Genomic DNA, 21,224 nt, shown 5'->3' on the forward strand with positions numbered 1-21,224 from the left:
AACATTTCAAGCTGGTAAATCTAGACGTAGCAGTCACTGCCAATTGCTTGTTGGCTGGTCTTTTCCCATCAGCTGTACTTGACTAAGTCATCCTTCCATTTGTTGCTGTTTTGGTGGTGTGAAACATAAGGATGGGAAGGCCAGACTACTCACTTGGAAATAGCTCTGAGGAATTGTGATTGCTTCCTATAATATTATTACTACTTCCTAATAGTGATAGCATTTCATTCTTGTTGAGCCTCTCACATTGTATAGAAAGAAGACTTGTCTTTCAAGGCTACAGAGCACACAAAACAGGGTCCCAGATGGGACTGGGCATAAACGAGGGAAGAAGGAGGAAGCTCAGAACTTCTCTTTGGGATTGTTAGGGACTATTAAGATTCTGACCCAGGTTATACAGAACCCTTTCCTTGGTGCCACCACCTGAAAAGAAAAGTCCCTTCTGATGGGGCAGATTTCCATCTAAAGCCATCCTTAGTATCTGCAGATCCTTGACAGACTTCGGTCACTTTTCCTCAAAGGGTGCTTATTCCAGAATAATAATCTTGATCTACTGTGTCTGGGCATCTCATGTAAATGATAGCACTGCCAGTCACTTTCTCCCTCCTACCTAGGTACTTGCTTGTGCTGAGGCCAGACCAGTTGGTTTGGGTAGCCAATTCCACATTGAAGTTGACACTGTCCACAAAACTTCCTTTGATTTGACATGACAAACTAAGACACTGAGGTTCTTTTCATTTCCTGGATAATGGTCAAAAGCCTTTTTAGAGTTAAATGTCCCTAATGTCAGACTTTTCTCTTTTCTCATTTCTTCCTCCCACCTTCCATGCCTAGGGAATATGTTTCCAACTATTGGGGATGTACATCTTGCACCATTTACAGATGAGCAGCTCTACATGGAACAGTTTACCAAGGCCAATTTTTGGTGAGTCCTTTCCCCTCTCAGAGCTCTGCTCTGGTAGCTGCCAGAAGCCTTGGCCAATAGCCATGGAGCTTGATAACTAGGTTCAGGCTTGAGAAAGTCTTAACTTTTCTTACCTTCATATTTTGTGGAGACCTGGGCATGATGGTTTCCCATTTACCAGGCAGAGCTTACATTGCTTCTTAGATGTACTATTTTTGGATTCTTAGGCTTTATTGGTGAGTTGGACTAGGTGATCTCTAAGGTCCCTTGAGCCCTAATACTGTAACTATCATAAAGGTTTTTATTTTCTGCTGGTATAGGCTAGCTAAGAATAGCTCTCTCCCATTTTATTCTTATCCTTCCTGTCTTCTCCATGACTTCTCCAAGAAGAAGCTCTGGCTCAAACCTCCAATTGAAAGTATTGCTTTTGGGATCAGCCCTTTAGGAGGTAGTTAAATCATTGCCATTTGACTTCTAAAATAATTATACTCCTCTCCTGTGTAAGTGTCAAATGCTTTTCAATTTGTCCCATCCTCTGAAAAATTAAAAAATTGGGCTAGTCTTTGGAAAGACATCTTCTAAAGTGAGCAAGATCCTCACCATTCTCAGGTTGGGGGCTCTAGGTTAGTTGGCTGATTTTAGGTGGGGGGGTGGGCCTCTCTTCCCCTTCTTTAGGTATCAGCCATCTTTTCATGGAGTTGACTTGTCAGCCCTTAGAGGAGCAGCAGTAGACGAGTATTTCAGACAGCCTGTCGTGGTAAGTATAACCTCAAACATCTCACGTACAAAGCAAGAGAAAAGGGGTGGAGGGAAGAGATGAGGTTGTCTAGGTAGAAAATTCATGGAAGGTTTGCAATTTGGTTTCTTGCTGAAGCCTTGGTTCTGGTAATGGTCTGTCAAACTAAACTTTTAATAGATTCTTGAATCCAAGAATCCAGTTCACTGGCACACTTACAGGGGTGATCCCCCAACTCTAGGTGCTTAGATGGCCTGGGTTTGAACTTGCCAGGAGTCAAAGCCCTGAAACTGAGTAGCCTTGCCTTGCTTTTTCCTTTGTCTTCCAGAGCCAAGTTAACTCAGATCTCTCTCTCCTAGGACACCTTTGATATCAGGATTTTAATGGCTAAGTCAGTAAAATATACGGTGAATTTTTTAGAAGCCAAAGAAGGTGATTTGCACAGGTACTGTTTCGTTTTGGCTTCTTGTAGATTGGGGGCTGGAGGAAATAGGCATGAGTAAGAATTATGAGATTAGGAATCCCTCTAGATCTGTGGACTCCCTGGGGAATACATGTGGCCAGGGCAGCCTGTCTGTACATCTAACATCCAGACCTGGGTCCTTGCACTTTGAAAGCATTGTCACACTCTCCTACAAAAGCAATAGGATATGTGCCCTCTACTCAAATGGCTACTTGGGCTATATTGTAATTCCCCTCAACACTCAGTGGCCCTGGGCACCATTGTAGGGGTAAGGAAAATTATCTAAACTATAGATTTTTCCCATTCTCAGAATTGGCCCAGTGCTTTAATTTTCTCTTCTCTGGCTTCTTCTCTTTGCTGGACCTAGAGGGATAGGGGGATTTGGGGCAGGGGGAAAACTGGTACAGAAGGGTCCTCATACTTTATTTTGGGCTTGTAGCTCTTCCCTTTATTGGGTTAAGAATCATTTTTGGGAAAATGAGAAGGTATTGGACTAAGCCATCATACTGGGGCAACTGGCTCTTGTGAGCCACCTGAGTCTTCCTTGAACTGCTGCCATGCTGCCTTTCTACCTAGCCCACTGCCTGCCAGCCCTCGAGAAAGGGGTGTTATTTACCTAGGGGCTTTGGCCCCTTGGATTTTCCAAAGGCTCCAACCCACTATCTTATAACCATCACCCTGGGCTCTTCAGGTATTGTCTGCCCCTTCCCATGCCAACTGTAAGCAACTCAATTTTTTACTCTGCTTTCCAGGATAGAAATCCCATTCAAGTTCCACATGCTGCACTCAGGACTTGTCCATGGCTTGGCTTTCTGGTTTGATGTAGCCTTCATTGGTTCAATGTAAGTGTTGGAGAAAATGTGACAAGACTTGGGGTGCCCCCAACAGAGGGAGCTTCATAAAACAGACCCCAGCTCCAACTTCCTATTCTTTGTTTCATTTTCCTACATGTCCACCTGAAGTTACCTTGCCCCACCTGTGTATATATGTGATTATGTTGCCTTGGCTCCCTTGTGGCCTCCCTAAGACCTGAGACAAACCACAGAGGAACCAGGTCTGATCCCAGCAGTACCCCGTGATCAAGGGGAAATAGTCAAAGGGACCCTTAAGGGAAGAAAATGACTTCTCTTCTCTGCCTTACCTTCTGGCTTCCATTCTCATCAATGATGAATTCTCTATAGTGCCAGAAGCTGGAATGAGGTAACCGATGCTTGTTGTGCTCACACATGTGTAATCATGTGTGTCCTTATGCTTGGGGATAAGAAAGCTGGAGTAATTTATGATTGTGCCTTCTGTCTCAAGCTGGATAAGAGATGTTTCTATATCCTCCCCGATCTGGCATCTAGTGGCAGAGGGCAAATATATGTTTGGCTAATACCCATACCAAATGCCAGACTAATATGCCTGAACTTCTTGGCTCTCTGTTGATGCCCTTATTTTTAAAAATGCTTCTTGGGGGCAGTTGGGTAGCTCAGTGGATTGAGAACCAGGCCTAGAAGTGGGAGGTCTTGGGTTCAAATCTGGCCTCAGGCACTTCCTAGCTGTGTGACCCTGGGCAAGTCACTTAAATCCCATTGCCTAACCCTTATTGCTCTTCTGCCTTGGAACCAATACACAAGGTATTGGTAAGGGCTTAAAAAAAATGCTTTTTTCATTGTCTGGTCCTCTTGGCCATTTTCCCAGCCTGTCTTTGCCTAAGCAAGAGTATGAGTAGGCTCCCAGAGAGAGAAAACGGTACTCTCAAAAAGGGGGCTATGAGGGGACAGCTGGGTAGCTCAGTGGAGTGAGAGTCAGGCCTAGAGACAGGAGGTCCTAGGTTCAAACCCGGCCTCAGCCACTTCCCAGCTGTGTGACCCTGGGCAAGTCACTTGACCCCCATTGCCCACCCTTACCAGTCTTCCACCTAAGACAATACACCGAAGTACAAGGGTTTAAAAAAAAAAAAAAAAAGGTGTGGGGTGGGGCGCTATGGCTTTGCACTCCTTTAGTTCAGGGCCTAACCACTGCTGCCTTATATCTTGGTCCCTAAAAAGGATCAGCAGTTCTTAAATTTTTGTTTGTCCTGGTCCCTTTGGCAGTCTGATGTAGTCTATGGGTTCCTTCTCAGAATCATGTTTTGAAGAATTTATCACTGAAAGAAATACTAAGTTTCAGTAAGAGGTTAGTGAAAATAAGATGGCATTTTTTCATGTCCAAATTCATGGACCCAAGCTTTAAGTCATCTGCCAGTTTCTCAGTTTCATGACTGAGTTTTTCTCCACTCCCTCTAATTTTGTTAATGGTCCCTTAGTCCCCAGGCACATAGTGTGCCAGGCCTGGGATGGGGTTGGGGGGTGGTGAATGTTGGCCACCTTTCTTAATAACCCCTGGCTTTCTTTCTCTAACAGAATGACAGTGTGGCTATCCACAGCACCCACAGAGCCTCTGACTCACTGGTACCAAGTTCGGTGTTTGTTTCAGTCGCCGCTCTTTGCAAAGGCCGGGGACACGCTCTCAGGGACATGTCTGCTCATTGCAAATAAGAGGTGAGTGCTACAGGAGAGATGAGGAGGTTGCCCTGGAGACTGTTGAAAGGAGTGATGTGCACTTCCAAAGGGGTATCAGTCTCATCCATTCTACCTTTGGGCTGTGCACAGATAGAACCCAGTGGCTCTTCTCCAAGCCAGGGACTCCCAGGCTTTTCATCCAGTCCTCAAAATATACAGGGTTTATTTCTCACCCCTAATGTCTACATCTTGCCCCTCAGCCTAATCCCCCAACTAAGCTTTGGGGATCTTAATCCCAAGTTCCCAGGCCTATTCCCACATCTTCAACTCACTCCCAGTTCCACACCAGTGACATATCTGGCCTCCCCTCAAAGCATGGCCTCAAGAATCTTTGAGGCTATTGGGCTATTTGAGCTAGAAGGAAATGAAAATAACCCAGTGTGTGTACACAGAGAGAAGCTCTGGGAAAATCTTGGGGTTTTGGATTTTTTTCTGACTGGCCCAGCAGTTGTTGATAGCTAGAGACAAAAGTGGTAGCCTAGATGGGGCATTGGACTTGGAGTCCAAGTGCTGAGTATAAATCCTGCCTCCAACATTGTAGTTAGGTGGTCCTGGGCAAGTCATTTAACCCTTCTCAGCCTTAGTTTCCTCATAAAATTGGGGTGATAATAATAGCACCAAGATCATAGGGTTGTCTTGAGGATCAAATGGGATAATATATGTAAAGCTCTTTGGCACCCTAAAGTGCTATAGAGATGCTGGTTATTAGGATTGTTTTTCCTATCATCTCTTCCTAATATCCAGGAAGCCCAGGTTCTAGGCTCTCTTATCCTAATAATAGAGTTTTGTGGGGGAGTTTTCCCCCAATTACAAGTAGAAACAAATTTTTTTAGCAATTGCTTTCTGACCTTTTGCAATCCTGAGTTTCATTTTTAATATCATTAGTCTAGTCTGCATTCCTGTAGGCCAGCCAAGCCCTATTCTCATACAGCTCTTCAGGCAGAAAGGAACAGAAAAGCATGTAAAAAATCAATCCCTGGTGGCAAGCGAGGTGGACTGAGAGCCAGGCCTAAAGATGGGAGGTCCTAAGTTCAGATCTGGCTTCAGATACTTCCTAGCTATGTGACCCTGGGCAAGTCACTTAACCCTCATTGCCTAGCCCTTATTCTTCTGCCTTCAAACCAATACATAGTATTTGGTAAGTGTTTAAAAAAAAAAAATCAATCCCTTCCCCACCAAAGCCTTTCCAAAGGGAAAATCAGCTTAGAAGAGGTTGACCCTGGGCTCTCTAGGGTAGGCTTCTCGGAGTATTTGGCTTACCTGGAGTGAATATGTTTGAGGTTTCAGGCTAAGAGAACTATTTCCAATGCCTACTCACAGTAAAGGGCAAAGATTGTCCCCAGCTGCCCTAATACTCCCATAGGCCATAGCCTCTGTGTAGGGTTAATGATCTCTTGGACAGAGATTCTTTAACTACCTGGGAAGAATTCTAGGATGTAACAATTGTATGTGTGTGGGGGGGGGGGGCTGGAGGGGTTATAAATTTCCTCTCCTCCCTAAAAACCCTGCCTGCTGTGTGAACTGTGATATCCCGAGAGATGGCAAGAAGGAAGAGCCCTAAGCTACTTGGCTTCAGGAAGCCATGACTGAGCTTCTGGACCTCCTGTCTCTTCTCTTTGCAGACAAAGCTATGACATCAGTATTGTTGCCCAGGTGGATCAGACGGGTTCTAAATCCAGTAACCTCCTGGACCTGAAAAACCCTTTCTTTAGGTAGGTTTGGGGACCTCTTAACTCTGAGGGAAGAAATGCTTATTGAGCCAGAAGGGCTGCAAGTGATCATCTTGTCTCACTCAGACCTGAGTCTCATCTCCACAGCATTCCTGACCTCCTTGAGGACCACAGGCTGGCTAATTGTTGGGGAGCTCAAACTTTTCACAAGTTCCTCCTTTGCTGAGCTCACATTGCTTCTGTAACTCCTGCCCACTTGTCTTGTTCTCTATAACTTAAGCCCTAAGCTAAACCTTACCAATATTCCTCCAACCAGTCCTTTTAAATCATTACTTAGAGACTCCATCCTGGCCTGACCCTCCTACCTCTATAAACAGCTCTCTTCTGTTCCCCTTGCAAAACCATGGGGACTCCCACCCATTCTTTATCTCTCACTCTCCTACAACACTCAGCCCCCTTCCTAACATACACCTTTGGGAAGAGAGGCCTGGTCTGTTCTGCAGGAGCTTCTACAATCACTTGTGTTTCTGCCAGATATACAGGTACGACGCCATCTCCTCCTCCTGGCTCCCACTACACGTCTCCCTCTGAGAACATGTGGAACACAGGCGGTGCCTACAATCTGAGCAGTGGGATGGCTGTGGCTGGTAAAGCTTCTTTTCCCCATTCTTCCCTAGCTGGGCACCTCCTCTCTCATGCCCTTTTCTAAGAGAGCACACCCGTGCATATGCTATCAGAGACAGAGAGAGCACAGATGGGGTTGCAGAAGAATTTGGACAAGGACAGGGATAGGCCACCAAAGGCCTTTTTCAGGACAGGTGGGAACCAGACTTTCCAGGAGCTAATAGTTTTCAGGACAGATTCTTTGGGAAAGCCATCATGATACTCTACCCCCAGTGAACACTAACGTGCTGTTTCCCATCTGTACAGGGATGCCAACGGCCTATGACCTGAGCAGTGTTATTGCTAGCGGAGCCAGCGTCAGCCACAACAACCTTATCCCTTTAGGTTCGTTTTCTGTTGAGGGTGGGGATTACCCTGAGTCTGAGGATGTGGCAAAGGGGATGTGGGGAAGCACTTTGGGGTGGTGCTTTGGTTAGCAGAGTCTCTGTTAAGAAACCAGCGGCACCTGACAAATGATGGATGGGATGTGGGACCTGTCGCCAGCCTCTCCTTCCTCTGTGGGTCCTTCAGACTGGTGCCTCCAGCTCTCTTGCTCTGCCATCTCCTGTGTTGTGCCCATTTCTCTGTGCCCCCCCCCCCCCCCAGAGGCTGCTGAGCAGTGTGAGGAGGGGTGTTTTGAGTGTGTACTCTTGTGTGTGTGACTCCGAAGGATCCCAAGATCAGCCCAGCATTTGTCACCTTGAAGCCCTGGGTCCCCTCTGAGCCCCTGCTCATTCACAGTCCCCCTGATGGGCACAAAGCAAGAGCAGTTCCTGGACGTTGGTGTGCTTTCTCAGGCTGAGGAATGAGGCGCCATCCCTGTGCCTCAAGAGTGGCTGAGACAGCCCTAACCAGAGCCCCCAACCAAGGTGCTTACAGCTTTCCCTTTCCTTCCCTCTCCCTGCGCAGCCAACACTGGGATTGTCAATCACACCCACTCCCGGATGGGCTCCATTATGAGCACAGGGATTGTCCAAGGTAACGTGGCAGTGCCCAGACAGGCAGGGAGTGTGTGTGTGCCGCCCCCCCCCCCTCCCCTCTCCTGTCCCCAGGGTCTTGAACTGGCTGATGCTTGAGCTCTTGTCTTCTTGGGCAGACCCCTGGGCCAGCCCTCTCCCTCTGCTTCTCTGTTCCCCAGCCTTGCCTTTGCTGTCTGGTGGGGAGGGAGGTCACCAGGCTCCAAGGTGGGAGTGGTTTCCATAACAGCGAGCCTCAGGGATCAGCTCTGCAATCTCTATCAGGGAACGGGGTCCTCAGCAGCCCCTTCCCTCCTGGGCTTATGACCTCCTAGTGAGCGGCAAGCCCCAAACCTAGCCTGGGGTTTCAGCTCACAAGCCAGCCTCCAGGGCAGGGTGGGGCTTGGCAGCCCGGGAGGAAGTGTGAATGCAGGAGTTGGCATTGTGTGACCTAGGCCTTGTCTTCCCTCTCCTTCAGGGTCCTCCAGTGGCCAGAGTGGAGGCGGCTCCAGCACTCACTACCCAGTCAACAGCCAGTTTACCATGGGGGGCCCCGCCATCTCCATGGCCTCCCCTATGTCCATCACCACCAACACAATGCATTATGGGAGCTAAAAGTCCACCTCTGATCTGAACTGACCACACCAGGAAACCAAATGAAGATTTCCCCTTCCTCCCACCTTGGTGGACTGTGCCCTCTCCCTAACCCCTGCCCTAATAGGGCAGTTTTTACCCTTGTACCATAGAAACAAACACCCAGTCAGCTCCTTCTTTGACATGGGGACTTGTACACTTTTTTTATGAAATGTTGACACCTCTGCGTCTTGGCCCCGGCTGAGGCCCCGAGTGAGCAGGCGAGCGAGTGAGCGTCGCTGTATTTTACAAATTTTACAAGAGATCATGTAGTGGGAGCCCTTGCTCCCTCCTATCCCCTCCACCCTGGGTTTGGCATTTTCCATAACAGCTATGTGTGGGGAGCCAGACTCTAGGGCACAGACCAGTGGCCTGTGGGGGGCTGTGCTGAGTGTTGAGGGTTGGGGGGAGGCATAGCCCCAGAAGTCTCATCACTTTTGCCTTTTTCCCTTTAGTCAAGAGATCAACCATGTGACCAGCAGGGACTAGTAAAGCTGCCTCCCTAGCCTTACAGTGTCTCCCCAGGCAGCACCCTCTTTGAATGAGGGGGAGGGTGAGGGCGGGGCTGCAAGGGGGTGGCAGGTGGGGTCCCTCCTGCATCTCTGGGTCCTTGGACAGGATCAGCGTGTGACATGCTGCTTTTTTAATTTTATTTTTTTACAAAAATAACCAGTGTCAATCCACAGACTCCAGAGGCCAGGCTGGCCTGGCCCAAGCATAAGCCAGCTGCCCCTGCTGATGGACTCCGAAGATCACGGGGTGGAGTGGGTGAGGGTGGGGGGAGCAAGAAAGCCCCTGCTCCCAGTATGGCTGGCTAGCTAGCTGAGTGTGCCCAGTATGACAGAGGCCTCCACACTCAGCTGGGAAAGCTGGGGCCTGGGTAGCCTTGCTTCTCTGGGGAAGTCTGTGACCCCAGCACCAAAGGGTTCACCTCACACTTGAATGTACACACCAGCCCATGGCTGTCCGAAGCAGCCTCTTCCTTCTCCCCTCCCTGCTCTGAGTGAACCATCACATCTTGCTGCTCTCCTGTCACCTGTGACCCCAGAAGACCTTAGGCAATTGTCCTTCCCTCCTTCCCTCCCTAAGAGTACAGGAGGAGACTGAGGCTTTGGCCAGTACTACCCATTCCGGGGTGGAGGTGGACTAATCAGTACTGGCAGAAACAGAACCTAGATCTGTTATGGAAGACAACCCTGTTTTTCTTTGTAGTTCCCATTAGGCCTGTGTATTCCCTGTATCTTAGCATAGCCTCCAACCCTCATAGTGTGTCATTTTTGTCCCTTCCATGGGTGCCTGGGAAGGGACCTTGCAGGGATTCCTTCTTGGGAAATAAAAACAGAAATGAGTGTTGTATCACAGGCAGTTTTCTTCAACTCCACTCTGCCCAGGCTCTTAGCCCCTACTAATAAGACAGAATGGGGCCCCCTGAAGCAGGAGGGCCTGCAAACTCACAGATTGCTCCCTCCCTTCTGCCCCATTTCAGTATGTAAGAGAATAAACCAATTTTACCCTAGTAGCTTTTCTGTCCACTGGTTTCTCACAATGGAGGTGCCCAGTATGCCCATGATTCCTGTAGGCCCTAACAAGGACTAAAAACCTTGTACACGGGTGAGGAGAAGTTCCATGTTTATATAGTCTCTTTAAATCACCTTTGCATAAGAAATAAACTTTGATTTGTAAGAAATGTCTTAAGACCAGCAGAATGAACAGTGACTCAGTACAGGATGGTGCTTCCATCAGTGGATATCAGCTGATGACCACTTGGCATGGGGACCCTGCTGTTGTTGTTTCTCCCTCAGGATGACTAATGGTCTGTCAGCTGAAAAAATAGAAACCAAGTGAGGGGTTCCCAATCTATGTTTCCACAGTGCTGGTTGCCTTGTGAGCAAAGATTCTCTATTTAAATGGGTGAGAAGCCAACCTTTCAAAGAAAGTTGCCTATGAAACTTCCTGTCCCTCCCCTGGGGAGGATTTGCTGTGTGATCACATCCCTCCTTAGACATTGGCTGTTCTACTTACCTCTGTTCCTCTAGGAGGCTGTAGAAGTCTTGGAGTAGTCTGATGGAGGGGGGATTGGGTCACAAAAATGGGCCTTGAAGGCAGGGACTGGAAAAAATATAACTAAAGAAAGAAGTCTTTAGTCAGTGTCAAGGTTTCACACCATCCCAGCTTGCCCGTTCCTCTACCCTGAACAGCTGATGCTACCTTACAGCCGAAGGCCAGAAGGGCATGGAGGGCAACCATGACAGTTAGCAGCACTGCTGATATTATCTTGGTGTCTGAACGGACAAGAGGCCAGAAGGTGAGCAAGAGCACAGCCCCTGAAAGTGACACGGCCAAGACCCCGAGAAACCACTGCAGCCCTGAGATGGGGATCAGCCATAAGACCTGAGAGCGGGGAAAAAAGAGAGGCTACTGACTGTTGTCAATACCTAATAACCCCCAGCCCAGCCTCCAAACCGCCCTCACCACAGTAGGGATGTAGATGAAGAGGGAATATCCATAGACACACACAGTCTCCAGAAAGGTGTAGCAGCCAACACGTTCTCTGACCCCTTTACGCCATTGCAGGAAGCCCCATAATGCCATTGGTACTAGCCACGAGTAGCAGTAAATGGTGATCCCTGCAACAGTAACTGAGAGAAAACATCCAACCCATACCTGCTAAAGGCCAATTAGCTCTCTAGTGCCCTGCATCGGGCCCCATTCTCCCATATGTGTGCAGGACTGGAGTCTACTCCATCTGCAGATAAGGATAACCCAGGGTATGCTCACCTTTATGAAACTGTGGACTATAATGAAAGGAAGCCTCTCTCCAATTCTGAAACATATTGGCCAGGTTGCTGCTCATAGCCAGGGTGAAGGCCAGTGTTGCACAGATCCAAAAAGGTCCTAGGGAAGGAAGGAAATGAATTGCAGGATGTAAATTAGGGCCCTGAGAAACTTCTTCCTCACTTCCCTCTAGCTAGGGGAAGAGCTATACTTGTAATGTTCTCTTAGAAATCCTCCAGCTATTTAAAAAAAAAAAAAAGAAAGAAACCTAATCTTACCATATAGGTCTGGATGATGCCTAAGACAGTGTCTCACAAAATTCTGGCTAGGCACTGGTAACAGTGAACTTTTGATCCTTTCCAGCACCTAGAATGGGAGGAGAGCCCTTGGATGCCACTGCAGGTACAAAGATGAAAAGAGTTCCTGCCTTTAAGGAATTTTTTCAAGGGGACATTTGTCCACAAATAAGCATGCTATGAGGACAAAAGCAGCAGCCAGAAAAAGGAAACTAGGGAAGAAATCACTTTCAGCTATGTGGATCAGGAAAAGCTGCATGGAAAAGATGGTACTTTCGGAAGGAAAAGGATTTTGACAGACAGACTTGGAGCACATTCTAGCTCCAGAGACAGGTTGGGTAAGTGCACAAATGCCACCAGGATTGCTTTCCAAAGGTCAGTAAAGTGTAGCCTATAGTTTGCCCACCTTAAGTCTGAACTAGCCTGGAGCACTCACCTGATGGGTATCCACATCAAAGAAAGACTGGTGGTAGCTGAAGGTCCAAAAGTTTGGAGATTGTTTCTCATCTCCCAGGAGCTATAAGAGAAAGGGTCAAAGGGTGTCCCTGAAGGCTCCCAGCTGGGAGTTTCTTCCTGGACAGAGTTTCAGGGAAGGCCTGAACTCACCTGAGTCTGATCATTCTCTTCTCCTAATTCTCCATCTTCTTGGTCCTCAGTGTCCACATCCAGGCTCACATGGCCCTGCACTTCCCCAAGGCTGGAGATGGTGGGAGCTCCTGGTGTCTCAGCCAGCAGATCAGTAGCTTCCTCAAACTCTGTAGATGGGACCAGAGCCATGCAGCCCCACCCCAACTCGGAGCTGGCCATTGGCAGACCAGGTACCTAAGTTCTAAATTTCCACTCCCTCTCCCAGTCATACATAAATCTGTCCTTTCCTTCAAGTTGTCAACCCAGCCTTCCTTTGCCCTGCATTCTGCCCCATCTCAACAACCAGTTCATATATGGAGTTGGGGATGGGGGAGGTGGGGAAGCTGATGGGCAGTGCTGGGAAGGGTGGGGGGGGTGTCCGTGCAGGACATGAGCATCAGTTAGATGACATTGGATAAAGCACTGAGACTGGAATCAGGAAGACCTGAGTTCAAATCCAGACACTAGCTTTGTCACCCTAGGCAAGTCACTTAAACCTCTGCCTCAGTTTTCTCATCTGTAAAATAGAGGTAATAATAGTACCTACCTCCCAGGGTGGGTTGTGAGGAGCAAATGAAATAATTTTAAAGCACTACAGAAGTTAAGAAAGATCTTTTTCTTGAGGGGGGAGGTGGCAAGGAAGGGGCATTGGGGTCTGAAATGTGGGGTGGTTCTGGGGAGATGCGGGTCCCCAGTGCATGTGGAGGGGAGGCTTTTGGGGCCCTGCACGCTCCTGGGGAATGGCTGAGGGCTGCTCACTCACCGTGGAAAGTGAGCTCTTGGGGCGCAGCCATGGCCAGCGCTCTTACCGCATCTCTGGCCCTGTGCTCCTGCGGAGACAGGTCAGAGTCAGGCTAAGGAGGCCATCCTTCCCCCTGGGCTCCAGCGACCCCAACCGGGTTCACTCACCCCACCCCTCCAGCTGTTTGCCAGCTACGTGGAATGCCTCCTCTGCGCCTGCGCCACCTGGATCCGGGTCAGGTCCATTTAGTCTGAGGGAAGGAAGAACAGATTATCTGCTGCCCTTCCCGTCCTCCTCCGCCTGGTGGCGCTATTTTTGTCGCCCAGATGGTATAGCCCAGTCCTGGGACACAATCGGGACGCTTTTCCCGGGCACAAACTTATCGAGTTGAGTTCTGCATCTATTCCCTTCCGATGAGGAAGCGTTTCCGGCAGCGCTTTCCGCTCAAACGAAGCGACACTGCAGTGTTGGGACAAGGGGAATGTTTCCTTCCGGGCCGGCGGGAATCACGAAGCAGGAAGACGATGGTGGCTTCCGTGCTGTGGAGGAGAGTCTACTCTAGCGGCGGAGCTGCCGCTGTTGCGGGAGGAGAAGGAGCAAGCCCCACCGGGGCCGTGGCCAAGAGGGGCGTGTGGGAACGACTAGGTGAGTAGCGGCTGGGCTGGGGAAGCCGGAGCCGGGGTGGGAGGCCTGGCATCCCCAGCACTCACAGCGCCTCTCACCCGCAGGCGCCTGGGTCCGCGGGCTCCTGCATGACTACGGCGAGGCGTGCACAGACGCGGCGGCGGCGGCGCGGGAGCGGCCCATACGGGCGGTGCTGTATGCGGGCCTGCTGGGCGGTGCAGCTGCCTGCGCCCTCGGGGCTCCGGAGGAGCCGTCCTTTGAGGAAGCACTGCTGGACGCGTCCGGGACCCTGCTTCTGCTTGCCCCCGGCACCCGCAACCCTGGCTCGGAAGCGCACGTGCAGCGGCTACTGTGGCTGCGGGGCCAGGGCCGGCTTCGCCACTGCAGCCTAGGCCTGTGCTCGTTGCTCTACGAGGCTCCCTACGACCCCGAGGCCAGTCTCTACCAGGCGCGCTGCCGCCACCTGCAGCCGCGCTGGGCCGATTTCCCAGGCCGCGTGCTTGACGTGGGCTTCCTGGGCAGCTGGTGGGTGTTGCGTTCCAAGATGCGCGATTTCGATATCAACGACGAAGAATTTCGCCACCTGCCGCCCCACCTCCGCACCATGGCGGAGCACCAGTTGCGCTCGGAGACCAATGAGCGGCTCTTCGACCAGAAATATCTGCCTGTGGTGCTCACCGAGGACCAGGTGGACCAGGCCCTGTGGGAGGAGCACATTCTTCAGAAAGAGAAAAAAGACAAGTTGATTCTGAGCGAAGTCGCCCCTAAGGAAATCGAGGCCCAGGTGGCTGCCAGGTGAAGCCTCCCCCAGCCGCCTCTGAGGGCAGGGGCCTCCAAATGACTGAGCTTTTCCATTGCCTTCTTGCTCGTTGGCTAAGGGAGGGAGCTTTAGTGAAATAAACTATTTTTTCTCTCTTCTCTCTCTTTCCCATCTTTTTTTTTTTCTTTAAAGGAAATTGTTGTGATTTGATGTACTAGGTGAGTAGAGTTGCTTTGGTTTTCCATAAGTATAGGCCTGATTCTTCATTTTATCTTATTGTAATTAATTAATTTAGAATTTACATGATTCGTATTCTTTCCCTACCTTCCTCCCCCTGCCCATCATTTTAGATCTATAGTACAGCTGCTACAGTAAAACAGTCAGACACAGAGCTTTCTCCCAACCCCAAAACCGTCATTTCTTAATTTCTCCAGTACTATTAATACTTACCTTCCCTGGCACTCAGACTTGCAGCCTGGGTGTCGTCCTGGATTCCTCACTACCCTTCCTCCCCTCATAGTCAAATATTTGCTAAGACCTGTTGTTTCTATCTTAACATTTCTCCTATATATCTTCTTTTCTGTGGCACTGCCACCACACTAGTTCAGGTTCTTATCACTTCAGGTCAGGATCCTTGCAGTAGTTTTTTCTGGTTGTTCTCCCTGCTTCAAGTATCTATTCCAGTTCATCCTCTACCTAGCTGTCAAATTGATCTTTAAGTGCAGATCTGACTCTGTCACACATCATCTCTTTTACAGTAAACTCTATTGAGGAACAAACATATGACCTAATGTTTGGCTTATAAATCCTTTCATAATTTGGTCTCTTGTAACATACTTTTAAATGGCATCTCCCCAATTCCAAACATACACTTTCTACCTTTCTAGTTGTCTTCTACCATACTTGGAATTTTCTTTCCCATCTCCATCTCTATCTCTTGGCTTTTCTGGCTTGTTTCAGGTTCAAACTAAAATTTCCATTTCTACAAGAAACTTTTCACAGTTCCCTTTAATCATAGCTTTGTCTCTTCATTGGTTTTCTCTATTTACCTTTTCTGTGTCTTCTAATAGTCTTTTTTTTTTTAAACCCTTAACTTCTGTGTATTGGCTCCTGGGTGGAAGAGTGGTAAGGGTGGGCAATGGGGGTCAAGTGACTTGCCCAGGGTCACACAGCTGAGAAGTGTCTGAGGCCGGATTTGAACCTAGGACTTCCCTTCTCTAGGTCTGACTCAATCCACTGAGCTACCCAGCTGCCTCCCTAATAGTCTTTTGAGTTGTCTCCCCTTTTAGACTGTGAGTTCCTTGATTTCTTGCCTTTCTTTATATCACCAGCATTTATCACAATGCCTGGCAATAGTGGATGTTTAATAAATGCTTGATGGCTAACTATCACAGGTTACATTGAGCTGATGTCAGCTTGTGGAGAAGCCTTTGTTAAACATCTGCTGTGTGCCAGGGACTGTGCCAAGGGCTAAGGATACAGAGAAAAGCAAAAGGCAGTTTTCTGTTCTCTAAGAGCTCACTATTAAATGGGGGAGATATCTTGCAATGATTGTGTACAAAGAAAGTCTATATAATGGAAATGGAAATGATGGTTAAGGATTAGGTGGGGCAGGGAACTGGGAAAGCCCTTCTGTGGAAGGGTTTGAACTAAGTCTTTTTTTTTTAAGTTCTAAATCCTTCTTGTTATATTTTTTTAATTAAATAATTTTTATTTTTTAGAAAAATTAACTTGGGTTACAGGATTCATGCTCTTACTTTCCCCTTTACCCCCTCTCCCCCATAGCCTATGCAAATTTCCACTGGTTTAAACTAAGTCTTGAAGGAGACCAAGAGGCAGAGATGAAGAGGGGAGAGCATCTTAAGCTTGGGGGATAGCAAGGGAAAAGGCTTTGGTTCCAGACAAACTACACAGAAATCCTTTGCTCTCTGCCTCATTACTTATACTTACCTGTTTTGGGCAAGTTATTTAACTTCTCAAGATTTCAGCAAAATGAAGGGGTAATATATATTGCATGATCTCTGAGTATCCTTCCAGATTTCCTCTTTACAAGACCAAAAGCAAGGACTTGTCCCCTGAGTATACCGTTATCTTCTGCTTTTTGAGATACTCTCCAAAGGACAAACAATGCTAACAGTTATCCTGACCCTATGTGTGCATTCATTTTCTTCTTTTTCTCAGATTTCTTTATATACCTCCACTTTTAAGTACCATTATTATATTCTTCCTGTTGTGATTAGAAATCCCAGCAGAGTATTCTAGAGAAAATTAAGGAAATATAGGTTAAATTGCTTTTATCTAGAGTTGCCTTATCATAAAAGTTAATTGCTTCTTACTGATATGCCCAAGGAGGCCTGTGGGATTCCCATGCTGCAATTTTGTTCTGTTTTGCATTTGGCAATTGGCCTAATATGCCAGGTTTCCCAAGCTATTTCTGACTTTAGAAAACTCCAAGAGGAGATAAGGGGACAGGACAAGGTAGGGGAGACTTTGGGGGCGCACACACACACACCCCCTTTGATTTTAAAAGTTAGAGATAGCCACTTACCATTAAACAAGAATCACTTATTAAAAAGACAGAAACAAAATAAGTGGTTAAGGAATTTACCTGGTGAAAGATATGGAGGTGTGATATACACATATCTAAAACAAAATACTATTCAAAAAAACATAGTGGGCCAGCTAGATAACTCAATGGACTGAGAAGCCAGGCTTGGAGTCAGCAAGTCCTGGATTCAAATGTGGCCTCAGATACTTCCTAGCTGTGTGACCTTGCACAAGTCACTTAATCCCCATTGCCTAGCACTCTCCTGCTTTGGAACCAGTACACAGTAATAATTCTAAAATGGAAGGTATGGGTTTAAAAAAAAACAAAGAAGAAAAAGTACTTGGATAGTCAGTCATAAGGGAATAGTCTGATGCACTTTTTCTAGTAGCTGTGCATTATTAATAGTAGCATTTATAAAGAACTTTAAAGTTTTTTAAACACTCTATATATCTCTTTTTATTCATATTGACTTAATTATGGTTCCAGAACTGAAAAAAGAGAGGGTACACACTTGGACAATAAGGGAGTTGACAGCATGGTTAGGAAGTATAGTAAAACATCTGGGACCAATAGAGGCACCCCCCCAATGAGGATAGTGGGGCTCTAGGGTGGGAGTTGCAGACCTAAAAGAGATAAATCCTCTAAGATATGGTCCCTGAAGGTACTTTAGGAGTACAGCAATGAGTGCTTTATCCTGGTGCAATTTGCACAATGCCTGGCACGTGGTAGGTACGTAATAAATGTTAATGGATTGAGTTAACTGAGGATAAGGGACATAAGACCAGTGTTTCCTAGAGCCCTTTGGGTCTTTCATGAGTTCTCAAACTAGTACTCCTAAATGTGTGTTTTGTGGGCTACACAATGCACTTACCACTGACCACCATCTCCTGAACATTTTCTTCTGTCCTATGTTTTCATGGGCACTGATCATTCTTCATCCTCTTCCTTCCTGTCAGGTGACTTCATCTCCTTAACTATAACTGTAATCAAGCTTCTTCTGTTTTCTCTACAATCTTTCTCTTGGTGACTTCCTCAATTCCCATGGCTTTATCATCTTGATGCCATGGGGTTCCAGAATTAATATATCCAGCCCTTTCCTGTCCCTGAGCTCCATTAGCTCATTTCTAGCTGTTTATTAAAATTTTTCAGACTGGCTGCCCCATACACATCTCAAAACTTATGTCCCAAACTGAACTTATCTTTGCTTTTCAGACAACCCTTTTAGAACTTAATTTTTGCTATTGAGGTCACCACTGTCCTTCTGTTACCTAAATCCAAAACTTTGGAATTATCTCAATCTTAATCCCATAGAAGTAGTCACCATATCTCATCTTTATATCCACATCCTTTTTACCTTCTTCTATCTCATATATTACCTTTAGTAATTAAGGCTCTCATTGCCAGGAAACTAGGTGGTTCAGTAGATAAGAGTGCTGGGCTTGGAATCAGGAAGACCTGGCCTCCAATACTTGTCATGTGTCCTTGGGCAAGTCACTTAATCTCTTTTTGCTTCAGTTTCCTCAACTGTAACCTGGAGATAAGGATAGCACTTACCTCCTGGAGTTATTGGGAGGATCAAATGAGATAATATTTGTCAAGCACTTAACACAGGGTTTCTTAACTAACTAAATGCCAGCTATTGTAATATAATTATCACTTCTTCGCTGCTATTTTATATTCAATAGTCCATTTGGTCATTCTGCCTTCAATCCACTCTCTCCAATCCAACCTAAGCACAGCTGCCAAAATGATTTTCCTAACAATGTCATTCTGTAAACTAGTGGTTCCCTATTTCCTCCAAGATCTAATATAAGCTCCTTTGTTTAGTCTTTAAAATCCCTGTATAGCCTGATCCAAACCTACTTTCTGAATGACTCTTCTTCCTGCACTGTATCAACCCAACCACATAGGCCTTCTTACTCTTCTTGATATGGTCTCCCTCTCTTAACCTCCACAGCTTTGCACTTGCTATACCCTTTGCAGGTTAGAATTCTTTGTTCCCGTCAAAACTATTTAAGCAATACTGTATAATATCTTTCCATATTGCCCAACTGCTATTTGCCTCATTTGTTTTGCATATGCTTGTTTACACATGTGTTGTTTCTCATAGAAGGTATGATCATTTTTGCCTGTATCCTCAGGGCCTTGCATGTGCCTGGAAAACAGAAGGTACTTAATATATGTTCATTGATTGATAAGAGAAAAGGGAAATAATGTTTAGGTTCTAAAGTACCCAGAAACATTTGGTTTGTTTCTGCTTTATGTCAAACTTCTTGGAATGTAACAGGTAGAAATTTTCCTCCCTCCTAGGAGAACCTTTCTTGAGAGTTATCTAGCTCTTCTCTTTGTGATGGAGAAGATACAACAAGGATTGTTACTTTCCCTTCATTTTCATCAGTATTTTCTTCCCTTTTCCTCTCCCACTTTTCTGTACCTTGATTATCCTTGTTCCTTTATTTACCTTTTTGTGTAAATTATTTTTTCTTTAAATAGATAACATTGAGGTTAGGGACTGTGGCTTATACCTCTCTCCCACTTCATATTTCTCTTTTCTTATTCCTCTCTTCTTTCCCCTCTCTCATCTCCCCTCCCTTCATCTTCTGGGAGAGGCCTCTCCTACTTGCCCCTGTTCTTAGTGCCTTACCCTCTAAGGTTACCATGCATCTCTTTTGCATATTTTTTAAAATCCATACCTTCTGTCTTAGAATCAGTACTAAGTTCCAAGGCAGAAGAACAGTAAGGGCTAGGAAATTGGGGTTGTGACTTGTACAAAATCACCCAGCTAGGAGGTGTTTGAGGCCAGATTTGTACCCAAGATCTCCCATCTCTGGGCCTGGCTCTCTCTATCCCTGTGCCATCTGGCTGCCCCTAGATATGTCTTTTATAAAGTTATAAATGTACCTGTTAATAATAACTGGTATTTCTAGAGTGTCTTATGGATTACAGAGCATTTTACAAATATCTCATTTGATCGACACAACAACCCTGGAAAGTAGGTGCTGTGTTTATCCCCATTTTACAAATGAAGAAACAGATCACAAAACCAGTAAGTATCTACGCTTAGATTTGAACTCAGATCTTCCTAACTCCATGTCCAGCCCTCTCCTCCTTGCCACTTAGTTACCGATTAGCATATATACTCCTTGAACACAGTTAAAATAGTTTTGATTTTGGCTTTAGGAATTCTGTAAACATCCAATTAGCTGATACATGTTAAAACTTTGTCTATAAGCTAGTTGGATTCAGCCAGTGTTTCCCCTTGGGTCACATGGAACAGGAACTCCTGTTGATGAAGATGAAACCCATTAATGAAGATGGAGCCAAAGTCAGCCCAACTTTTTAGTATATCATCTGCACACTTGACTTGCATGGGGTCCACAGTTTTTTTGTTCAGATTGCCTAAGAAGCAGCTACAAAACTTTAAATTTAAATTTAAAGATTAAATTGTAGGGGAAGCAAATGTCAAAAGCCTCATATGTATCTGAAGGCCTAAAAAGAATATTAATGTAGCCAAGGTAAGCATTGATTTGGCATCTGAGACCCTGTATGAAATCATTTGAGTGCAATGTTATAGAGCATTCAAGACCCTGCTTAAAGGTTACTTCAAGCCTAGTTTCGGAGCCTATAAAGGTTTTCAGTTACTGGTATGTAAATCAAGCTGAGGAGTTTCTGGCTCCCTTTTGTTTTATTTGGTCCTAGCTTAACTGATTAATTTATATTCTCATGACTTAGAATTTAGAGAGTTTCTTTGCTCTTGGGCCAACACAGAGCTTTACTTGGTCTCCCAAGCAGTGTGACTCACAATTAGAGGGAGGCTCAACCTTAGCATAGTCACCGCAGCAGTATTTAAACATGCTCAGACAGCCCAAAATAGCTCTGATATTTGACCACTAGAAAGTCCAACTGGTGTCATTTAGCCTTTCCAAAAGACAGCTGACAGCCAGTACTTGGTGGGAGCATTGTGACAAAAGGCCAGTCAGACTCGGCTATATCACAGGAGATATAGGATAGTCTCTTTAGGTACTTAATACTTGTTTACTAGGGACAGAGAGGTAGGCTGAAGAACTCTTCTCTGATTATAGCTTAGCCAAGACAGAGGAAGATAAGTTTAACAAGAAATTTAAAATCCTAAAGCCTTTTTCATAAGATTATAGGTTAATCTCTAGGTGTATAACTTTTTTAAGTCCTGAAACTTAAAATTAGTCTTTAGTTATCACTCTAGAACAAGTGTTGGTGAGGTTTCCCAGAACCTGGGATTTTTCTTAAAAAATAAAAATTGTA

At 46.3% G+C, this 21,224-nt stretch overlaps 3 protein-coding genes across 6 annotated transcripts in view; 2 read left to right on the plus strand and 1 right to left on the minus strand.

The window, feature by feature from the left end:
- The window catches only part of CARM1 (coactivator associated arginine methyltransferase 1), a 38,864-nt gene extending 30,150 nt beyond the window's left edge, over positions 1-8,714 (plus strand). The window contains exons 8-17 of the mRNA XM_044684984.1: positions 835-925; positions 1,580-1,661; positions 2,000-2,085; positions 2,856-2,945; positions 4,491-4,628; positions 6,272-6,361; positions 6,854-6,966; positions 7,250-7,327; positions 7,892-7,960; positions 8,417-8,714. Of these exons, the coding sequence (XP_044540919.1) occupies positions 835-925; positions 1,580-1,661; positions 2,000-2,085; positions 2,856-2,945; positions 4,491-4,628; positions 6,272-6,361; positions 6,854-6,966; positions 7,250-7,327; positions 7,892-7,960; positions 8,417-8,553 (974 nt within the window). The 3' untranslated portion in view covers positions 8,554-8,714. The remainder of the gene's footprint in view (positions 1-834; positions 926-1,579; positions 1,662-1,999; positions 2,086-2,855; positions 2,946-4,490; positions 4,629-6,271; positions 6,362-6,853; positions 6,967-7,249; positions 7,328-7,891; positions 7,961-8,416) is intronic.
- Positions 8,715-10,183: 1,469 nt separating this feature from the next.
- On the minus strand, positions 10,184-13,136 carry YIPF2 (Yip1 domain family member 2). 2 transcript variants are annotated; one of them, XM_044670065.1, is made up of 9 exons: positions 13,033-13,136; positions 12,249-12,397; positions 12,079-12,159; positions 11,625-11,712; positions 11,350-11,466; positions 11,044-11,210; positions 10,780-10,962; positions 10,594-10,695; positions 10,184-10,393 (listed from the first exon to the last, which is right to left on the minus strand). In XM_044670065.1, exons 1-9 carry the CDS (start codon positions 13,061-13,063, stop codon positions 10,379-10,381), a joined length of 933 nt encoding a protein of 310 aa, XP_044526000.1. In that variant the 5' UTR covers positions 13,064-13,136; the 3' UTR covers positions 10,184-10,378. The 2 variants fall into 2 exon arrangements, with proteins under 2 accessions (XP_044526000.1, XP_044525991.1); XM_044670056.1 differs by lacking the exon at positions 13,033-13,136 and having other exon boundaries at positions 12,249-12,449.
- TIMM29 (translocase of inner mitochondrial membrane 29) lies at positions 12,374-14,553 on the plus strand. 3 transcript variants are annotated; one of them, XM_044670085.1, is made up of 3 exons: positions 12,374-12,460; positions 13,112-13,656; positions 13,740-14,553. In XM_044670085.1, exons 2-3 carry the CDS (start codon positions 13,425-13,427, stop codon positions 14,432-14,434), a joined length of 927 nt encoding a protein of 308 aa, XP_044526020.1. In that variant the 5' UTR covers positions 12,374-12,460; positions 13,112-13,424; the 3' UTR covers positions 14,435-14,553. The 3 variants fall into 3 exon arrangements, with proteins under 3 accessions (XP_044526020.1, XP_044526011.1, XP_044526029.1); XM_044670076.1 differs by having other exon boundaries at positions 12,375-12,460; positions 13,156-13,656; XM_044670094.1 differs by having other exon boundaries at positions 12,379-12,460; positions 13,192-13,656.
- The last annotated feature ends 6,671 nt before the right edge of the window (positions 14,554-21,224 follow it).

Source organism: Gracilinanus agilis, chromosome 1 (assembly GCF_016433145.1).
Source record: "Gracilinanus agilis isolate LMUSP501 chromosome 1, AgileGrace, whole genome shotgun sequence".
NCBI lineage: Eukaryota > Metazoa > Chordata > Mammalia > Didelphimorphia > Didelphidae > Gracilinanus > Gracilinanus agilis.